Raw genomic sequence first — 9,485 nt, forward strand, 5'->3', positions numbered from 1 at the left:
CTCATGTGTTGTGGCGTAAAATCTAAAAAATCAAATTTTGTTCTTGATGGTTTTTCTGCCCAAAGCAACCAACCAGTAGCATATAAAGAGCCGTAGTGTGCGGTTGGCCAGGTTGGCCTCCGCCAAGGGCGCCAGCATCAGAGGGGCGCCAAAAAGACCTAAGGCTAGAAGGAAACAGGATGATGCTGTTGTTTTCTTGAATGTTATCAATAAGATTTAATTATTGAAAGTATCTAAGATTGATCATGTGTTTTACGTCCTTCCGTATTTTCAAAAAAAAAAAAAAGATTTTTTGGCCGATTTTAAGAATGCGCTTTTTGTTTTGAGAAGTTATTTTAGTTTTTAATGAGCAAAACAAAATCAATAAGCTTTCGAAAGTCTAGTGAATGTTTATTTCTGTAAATTCCTAATGCTTTTTAAGTTCATCCAATTTTTATTCCCAGTAAATGTTTCTTTAGGCTTAAACTTTTAAACTAGGAAATCTAGCAGAAATCTCTCAAACTGTTTTTACCCAAAAAAAAAACTACCAGTGAGTATTTTTTTTTTAATTTTCATTTCCCCAAAACAAATTTAACCCTCTAATACCCAATCCCGCCTTCAGACGGGGTATAGTTTGAACATTTTTGTAATTTTTATTTCGTGGAAAATCAATTTTTTATTTTTAGCTGATATTTAGGACTGTTCTGTATATCTCAAAATGGTTTTTGTTGTATTTTAAAGCGTATTTACATTTTTAAAAATCATTGAAAAATTGATGTTTTAGTCACCTTTTAGAAGTCATTGTTTATTTTGTATTGAATCGCTAAAATTAACATATTTTAAATTTTTCCCAAATCATTCTATCCTTGTTTAATAGTTTAAGGGAATCGAATACACTCTAAAATTATTTTCCTTAAAATTACACGGAAAATAAAATTTTCTGTGAAAAAAAATTAAAATAATAATATTTCAACAATAACCATAAAATCTCAAAAGGTTTTCATCTCAAAAAATCAGTTCCCCAAATTGGCTTCCAGGAAAAATATAAAAGTGTGGGGATGTTCAAAAATAAAAATTAGAAAAATCAAAAACTGAAATTCACGAAATCGAGAATTGGAAAGAATCATCTTCCAAAACATGTTTAAATCGATTTTAGATGACGAAAAATGATATTTAGATCAAAAACAAAAATTTGGGTATTAGAGGGTTAATATTCTAGGAATTCCTTCATAAATTCCATCAGGTATTTGTTTGGATTTTTTTTCTTCAGAAAATCTTTCAAAATATATATCTGAAAATTATCTAGAAATTCTTTCAGCTACTCCTTCAGGGGTTCTTTAAAACAAATTTCAAATCATAAATTCTTCTGAAGATTTTTCTTGAAATATCTCGAAGAAGTTTCTAAATTCCTTTAGAAATTCCTCCAGAGAGGCTTTTAGGAAGTTATTTAGAAGTTTATTCAGAAATTAGTCAAAGGAAGAATCCCGATATTTTTCCAAGGATGTTATTGAATATTCTCCCATAATTTCTTTAGAGTTCCAAAATTTTCTTTGGAATTCGTATAGTGATTCCTGCAAAAATATCATTAGGTGCCTAGAAACCCTTCAATAGATTTTGTCAGTAGTTCCTCCATGGATTTCTTCTGGAAAATACTGCATAGGTTCCGTTAGAAATTCCAAGAATTCTTTATGAAAATTCTTCCAGTCTATTATGGATTTTTTGAGAAATTCGACTAAATTTATCCTCAGAAAGTCATTTAGGGTAATTTTCCAATTGTTGCACGGCTAAAAATTCGCCAATTGTTGCACCCCCCATAAGAATAACATGGAGTGTGCATCAATAGACGAGATTTTAGCCGTGCAACAATTGGAAAATTACCTTATAGATTCCTTTGTAAAAAATCTATCACATCGATCAGAAAAACCTCCATTGATACCTTCAGAAATTATTCCATGCTCACTAGGGATCCCAAGCAACACACATGTTATATAACAGTTACATCAGCGCAAGTTTCGGTTGTATAGAAATTTATTTTACGTAATACTAACACAATGTTGAAATTACGTTGAATTAACTTCTATACAACCAAAACTTGCGCTGTCGTAACTCTTATATAACATGTGTGTTGCTTGGGATTGTTCCATATATTTCTGGTAGAATTCCGGTAGAAAACCTTCCATGAATTTCCTTATCAACTACTCCAAAAAATCATAAATTTCGAATTCATTCAGGAATTTCTCCAGGTATTCATTGGAAAATCTGACATTGATTCCATCCAAAATTTGTCTTAAGGTTTATTTTGGAAGCCTTCCGTGGATTCTTTCAGAACTTCTTCCTGGGATTTCTTCATAAAATCTGCTAGAAATTTTTGAAATTCCCTAAATCTTTCTCAAGAAACCTTGTCAGGGATTTTTTCCTAGATTTCTTTCAGAAATTCTTCCAAAAGTGATTCTCTACAAATTCTAACATTCCATCAAGTATTTCTTCACGAACAGTTGCTGCAATTCTATCAAGATTTAGTCCATGAATTCTATTTGAAATTCTTGCTGATATTTTCTCCCGGATTTTCATCAAGTATTCCTCCGGAAATTTCTGCAGGAATTCCTCCAGAGATTCTAGCATAATTTATTCTCGTGATTCCAGCGGGAATTCTTCCAGAGATTCCAACAAACACTGATTTAAAGGTTTCCTTTAGAAATTCCTCCTGGTATTTAACCATGTTCATGGTTTGTCTAATGTTTACTGAACATTTTCTTACAGATCTTTTGAGAAATGTTTTGAAAAAACTTCAGAACACTTCTTTGGTGAAGTTATTGGAGAATTTTAGTGGAGCCTTTTAAAATAATCGCCGAAAATTTATAAAATACATCGTTTGAGGATCGCTGAAAACCCCTTATTTAAATATTTTTTAGAACAAAATTGAGTTGAAAAATCAAGAAACAAAAATTCAAAAAATTCTGTATGATTTGCTGAAGAAAATTATGCATCATTTATGTTATAAATCTTTAATGTTCGTACTTATACTCGTATAAAAGAAAATAAATTCGGAAAATTGTTAGGTGATTCCCCTTGAAATTCCTAAAAAAAAATACACGAATGAAAAACATTATAAGAAAACAAAAAAAATCTAGTGGAATTGGTTTCTTGTTTCTAAGAAAAGTGCAACTTTTAAAGAAACTTTGAAAAATAATATGAATAACAACAAACTTAAGCAAATTAACAATGTCGCGGAGCGCCAACCTGGATGCTTGCCAAGGGCGCCATGGGACCACGCTACGGCTCTGAGCATATAAACATTCCAATATCAAATTGTGGTGAATATCACTCTCGAAACGAATGCTATGAATAATTTATTGAAGTGTGCTAGATATTGTCATGTAGGTTGAAAGAGCAATAAAATAAATAGACGCGGCTAGCTGGCTCTAACAGTGCTAAAAGTACAGGGGACAGACAAAATGATTGGGACAGGCAAAATTTTCAATTTTCAAAAAATGGTTAAATAGCTGTAACTTTTTTTAAAGTGTATCAATAAATCTAAAAATTTTACTCCAAGTTGATCAACTAGTTATGTATCGATGGTCCAAATTTGGGAAAGATCGGGCTAGTCTTCATGAAGTTAGAAAAATTATAGGAAATGTCATAATTCTCCGATAGTTAACTTTGAACTGTTACTTCTCCGGATTGAATGAACCAAATGCAATGAAATTTTAAGCATTATATTTAAGCACTTATGTGATCAGCTCCGATAAACTTTTGACATAACCAAAAATTGTTTACACGGAAGGAAATGATAGCGATTATCTACGATTTAAACGGCTACGCAGTCTTGTAATTTGGGAAAACGAGGTTTATTATTTGCCCGACGTTTCGACACTGGGGTTTTGTGTCATCTTCAGGGGTACTAAAATTTAATACATGTACTAATTTGATACAATCTACGGATACACAATTCGTCTGGATTACTTACATTAATTTTTCGTTTTTGGTCTTATGTTTCGTCTAACTGTAACTGTCTTGTTGTTGTTGGTACATGCTGTAAAGTCATTATTAAAAGTTGAAATTGTCGGGTTCCTTGTCTAATGATAAATTTTGTCTTACACTTATTTGGTTTATCTAGTTTTGCAACGGACTGTACGCGTTTGGCGCAAATCTACTTCTACCAACCCCCCACATATAATTGAACGGTCATTGGTAGCAAAAGTGCCCTATCCTAATAATCTACGTTTCATCGTCGGTTTGTCGTTCTACATTCGGTTTGTTGCGTTCTTGTATAGTTTTAATGCTGTGCAACACAGCTGCGTATGTGGTGCTAAGTCTATCTACGTCTGTTCGCTTATTCACTGTTTTGTCTGTGTTTGTGATGTGACACATTTCGAGGAATGGTAGTGTTGTCTGTTTATAACTATGGTCAATAATTTGTGTTTGGTCAAGGTTGAATCTGTGGTTGTGTTCAATACAATGTTGGATTAGGGCTGTCGTTGTCTCTATTAGTGTAGTTTTAGCTGCTTCAGTGAGTGAACTCTCTACCCTTTGAGATAACCATCTTTAGAAAATACGTGGATGATATCTTCATGGCTATCCCACGGGAATGCGTACAACAGGTCCTGGATGCCTTCAACAGGATTGAACCGAGGCTACAGTTCACCACCGAAGAAGAAAAAGAGAACCGCCTCCCATTCCTCGACATGACGGTCATTCGTAATGCAGACCAAACATTGACGACGGAATGGTACGCAAAACCAATAGCCTCAGGTAGAATGTTGAACTACAATTCATTCCACCAGCCTAAGTACAAGATCAATGTAGCAAATAACTTCATCCACCGAGTATGCTCGCTCACCCGCAACAAGCCGTTAGATGAAATAGCCAAAACGATTCACCAACATCTCCGCCAAAACAATTATCCGAAGTCGCTCATCAATAGACTGCCACGGTGCTCCCCAGACCGTTATTATAAAATAAAAATCTCCATCCAATCGGTGCCCACCATTCGTTTTCTATGGCTATCCTGCATGTCTGGACAAAATTTGAAAAAAATCGTAGGGCCCATTTTTGAGTTACGCCCTTTTAAAGGGCGTAAAGCCCAATATTCAATGAAAAAATCGAAATATTTACTACTCAACCATTTTTTAACGATTTTGGTGAAATATTTTCTTTAAGAATTGCATTGTATTGAGTATTAGATTTGTTTAGCATAGTTTTTGTTGAAATAATTGAAGAAAATATGACGTTTTTGTGAGTTGACATAAATAAAAGTGTATTTATATGAAAGTATTTCAATAATATTTGTAACTTCTCAGGTTCAAATACGGTAAAAAAAACTTGAATGTATGTAAACAAAAAAATAAAGTAAATGAAAGGAAAGCTTTTAAAAGAGAAATTTAGCATAACATGTGAAAAGGGCCTAAGTGGTTTTTGTAAACAAACACGTTTCGATTGCTGTAGGGCCCAACTGTACCCACGAATATCTGCACCCTTTACCGATAGCCCGAAGATTTCACTTTCTGAAACATGTTTGTTTACAAAAAGCATTTAGGCCCTTTTAACATGTTATGCTAGAAATGACATTTTGTGTGTTTGAATAAATGGAAGAAGAGTTGTTGTTTTAAGCCCTTTACATACTAGTTTTATTCGCACAAGACAAAAAAAAACGAAAAAAAATTATTTAATGATAATTACATCTAATCGTTATATTTTGTATAAGAATGTAGTGTTATATATAATAATACCTACACTGAATGCCGTTTTACGGCGATAAAGACCACAAACATGTGTTTAAATTTACTATTGGAAAACATGATTATCACACAACAAACGCCTCCTGGCAGCGTGTTGTCTTATCTTTTAAAAACTATGTGGACATGAGATGTAATTGAAGAGACTTAGAAAAACGATAATGCCGAAGCAAGTCTGTTTATATCTCATTTTTTTAAAGAAATATCTATATGTTTGCGCGGCTCATTTCAACTTAGACGCTGTCCATAGTCTACGTAAGGAATCAGTTCCCTTACCATGTATAAATGCTCCATTTTTCATAGTACTTATAACCAACCTTGCTATTTTGTGAAAACATAGGCGAGTAGCCTTGAGTCGTTTTCAACAGTGAGCGAATATATTCTATAGTCTCTCTCCACCGCAGCACCTGTTCATTGTGCAACCGCCCGTACGAATAGCACGGCACCGATAGCAAATTTAAACACATTTTTGTGGTCTTTATCACCGTAAAACGGCATTCAGTGTAGGTATTATTATTTATAATACACTACATTCTTAATCAAAATATTACGATTAGATGTAATTATCATTAAAAATTTATAAATCATCACATATTGGTGTTCATGATTTCATACAAAATTGATTCGTTTTTTTGTTTTGTGCGAATAAAACTAATTTGTAAAGGGCTTAAGGAGAAACTTCAGAGAACACAAACATGGCTGCCACAATGGCCGACTTGGTCCCCTACTCATGTTTTCAACAGTACCAATTTTGAAAATTCGTAAACAAATGCTCTCAATTTGGAAAAGCTTTTTGCAAGTGAGCAAAGCCAGAATAAACAAGTTCAGCTTGGTTCGTTGCTTCGTTCGTCAGATGTGTGCCTCTAAAGTTTGTATGCAAAATTGCAATGGGATTTCTTGATGTTTCACCTTAAAACAACAGCTCTTCTTCCATTTATTCAAACACACAAAATATCGTTTCTAGCATAACATGTGAAAAGGGCCTAAGTGCTTTTTGTAAACAAACATGTTTCAGAAAGTGAAATCTTCGGGCTATCGGTAAAGGGTGCAGATATTCGTGGGTACAGTTGGGCCCTACAGCAATCGAAACGTGTTTGTTTACAAAAAGCACTTAGGCCCTTTTCACATGTTATGCTAAATTTCTCTTTTAAAAGCTTTCCTTTCATTTACTTTATTTTTTTGTTTACATACATTCACGTTTTTCTTACCGTATTTGAACCTGAGAAGTTACAAATATTATTGAAATACTTTCATATAAATACACTTTTATTTATGTCAACTCTCAAAAACGTCATATTTTCTTCAATTATTTCAACAAAAACTATGCTAAACAAATCTAATACTCAATGCAATACAATTCTTCAAGAAAATATTTCATCAAAATCGTTAAAAAATGGTTGAGTAGTAAATATTTTGATTTTTTCATTGAATATTGGGCTTTACGCCCTTTAAAAGGGCGTAACTCAAAAATGGGCCCTACGATTTTTTTCAAATTTTGTCCAGACATGCAGGATAGCCATAGAAAACGAATGGTGGGCACCGATTGGATGGAGATTTTTATTTTATAATAACGGTCTGGGGAGCACCGTGACTGCTACACTTGTACATGAGCAAGCATCCAACACCCAACGAGAACCACCCACAACCCAACCGCCAACAGCTACATCAGCCGATTGAAACCATCCCTCATACCCCTCCGCAACTACCGCCAACCTTGCCAACCATCAGCGATATCAACAACCAACTTCTGCACACAACACCCGGCCGACCATCCTGCCAGCCATCTCCCGTACCACCCACAGCAGCATCAAACACAAACAACCCTACCGATTTCGTCCAAAGCCAACCATCATGTCAGCCACCCACCCTCCCAGTCATCACAACACCAAATGACCTGCAGCATCAGCAACCACTCTATGATCCCACGAGCGATAGAAGCGACCATCTCCAAATACACGCAATCACCGACGATCACCGAACAGCCAACAGCATCGAGCATCAAAACACCGTATGTCCATCCAACGAACCTGAAACAACAAGGAATGAAAAAGTGTACAGGTCGATTCCGTACATACCCGCACTCTCGCAACGCATAACCAAAATCCTGACCAAAGACTACCCAAACATCAGCATCACGACTAGACAACACCGGACCATCAATCAACTGCATACCAAAGTTAAATACCCTGTAAGAAAAACCGAAATTAACAATGTAATCTATAAAATTCCATGTAACGACTGCGAGAGCTGTTACATAGGAATGACCAAAAACAACCTAGGCAAAAGGCTCACTGGACACAAAAGCAATGTAAACAAACTTGATAAGTTGATGAACGATAGTCAGACAAACACTGAAGCAGCTAAAACTACACTAATAGAGACAACGACAGCCCTAATCCAACATTGTATTGAACACAACCACAGATTCAACCTTGACCAAACACAAATTATTGACCATAGTTATAAACAGACAACACTACCATTCCTCGAAATGTGTCACATCACAAACACAGACAAAACAGTGAATAAGCGAACAGACGTAGATAGACTTAGCACCACATACGCAGCTGTGTTGCACAGCATTAAAACTATACAAGAACGCAACAAACCGAATGTAGAACGACAAACCGACGATGAAACGTAGATTATTAGGATAGGGCACTTTTGCTACCAATGACCGTTCAATTATATGTGGGGGGTTGGTAGAAGTAGATTTGCGCCAAACGCGTACAGTCCGTTGCAAAACTAGATAAACCAAATAAGTGTAAGACAAAATTTATCATTAGACAAGGAACCCGACAATTTCAACTTTTAATAATGACTTTACAGCATGTACCAACAACAACTCGACAAGACAGTTACAGTTAGACGAAACATAAGACCAAAAACGAAAAATTAATGTAAGTAATCCAGACGAATTGTGTATCCGTAGATTGTATCAAATTAGTACATGTATTAAATTTTAGTACCCCTGAAGATGACACAAAACCCCAGTGTCGAAACGTCGGGCAAATAATAAACCTCGTTTTCCCAAATTACAAGACTGCGTAGCCGTTTAAATCGTAGATTAAAACCCTCAGTCGATCCTCCAGAAGATAGCGATTATTTTTATGATATAACACCAAATTATCGAAAATTTCAACATAGCTTCAAAATTCGATTGATTGATTTATCTTTATTTGAGAGACTTTCAGCCCTTGGCTGGTTCGTCTCTAGTTTCAAAATTCGAGATGGTAGTTATAGTTTATTTGCATTCCCTCTAATTGACTTCAATAAGAATATGTATTGAAAGGAAGTATCAAAATAACCGGCAGTCAATTGAAAAAGTAATGAGAAGCATATTAAAATTAGACCAATTTACTAAAAAATCATAAAATAAATGAAATTGCTGTAACTTTATTTCTTGTTAATATTTTCAAGTTTAGTTAATCTTTTTTCGAAGCTTATTATATGAGTCATAAACGTTCAAAGTTTCATTGCATTCATTGAATTCGGAAATATAACAGATCGAAGTTGGCTATCGGATTATTATGACTTTTTCTAGAATCTTTCTAACTACATGTAGAATACCCCGATCTTTCCCAAATTTTGACCACTGATACACAACTAGTTCAGGCCTTCATTATGGAAGCTTTTGAAGAAGCATGCCCTCTGCGGTCTGTGAAGATCACAAGAGGAACCCCTTGGTGGAACTCTGATCTGGCGAAACTCAGGAAACAATGTAGAAAGAGTTGGAACAGACGACGACGTTCGGCTGGTTCGGAGGCTTTC

General features: G+C 34.9%; 1 protein-coding gene across 3 annotated transcripts; it reads left to right on the forward strand.

The window, feature by feature from the left end:
- Positions 1 to 7,309: 7,309 nt before the first annotated feature.
- On the forward strand, positions 7,310 to 8,812 carry LOC134291229 (uncharacterized). Of its 3 annotated transcripts, XM_062858730.1 has the most exons (3): positions 7,310 to 8,478; positions 8,544 to 8,614; positions 8,681 to 8,812. In XM_062858730.1, the coding sequence occupies exon 1, from the start codon at positions 7,321 to 7,323 to the stop codon at positions 8,356 to 8,358; it is 1,038 nt and encodes a 345-aa protein (XP_062714714.1). In that variant the 5' UTR covers positions 7,310 to 7,320; the 3' UTR covers positions 8,359 to 8,478; positions 8,544 to 8,614; positions 8,681 to 8,812. The 3 variants fall into 3 exon arrangements, with proteins under 3 accessions (XP_062714714.1, XP_062714713.1, XP_062714712.1); XM_062858729.1 differs by having other exon boundaries at positions 7,310 to 8,614; XM_062858728.1 differs by having other exon boundaries at positions 8,544 to 8,806.
- The last annotated feature ends 673 nt before the right edge of the window (positions 8,813 to 9,485 follow it).

The sequence above is a fragment of the Aedes albopictus genome, chromosome 3, assembly GCF_035046485.1.
Source record: "Aedes albopictus strain Foshan chromosome 3, AalbF5, whole genome shotgun sequence".
Taxonomy (NCBI): Eukaryota; Metazoa; Arthropoda; class Insecta; order Diptera; family Culicidae; genus Aedes; species Aedes albopictus.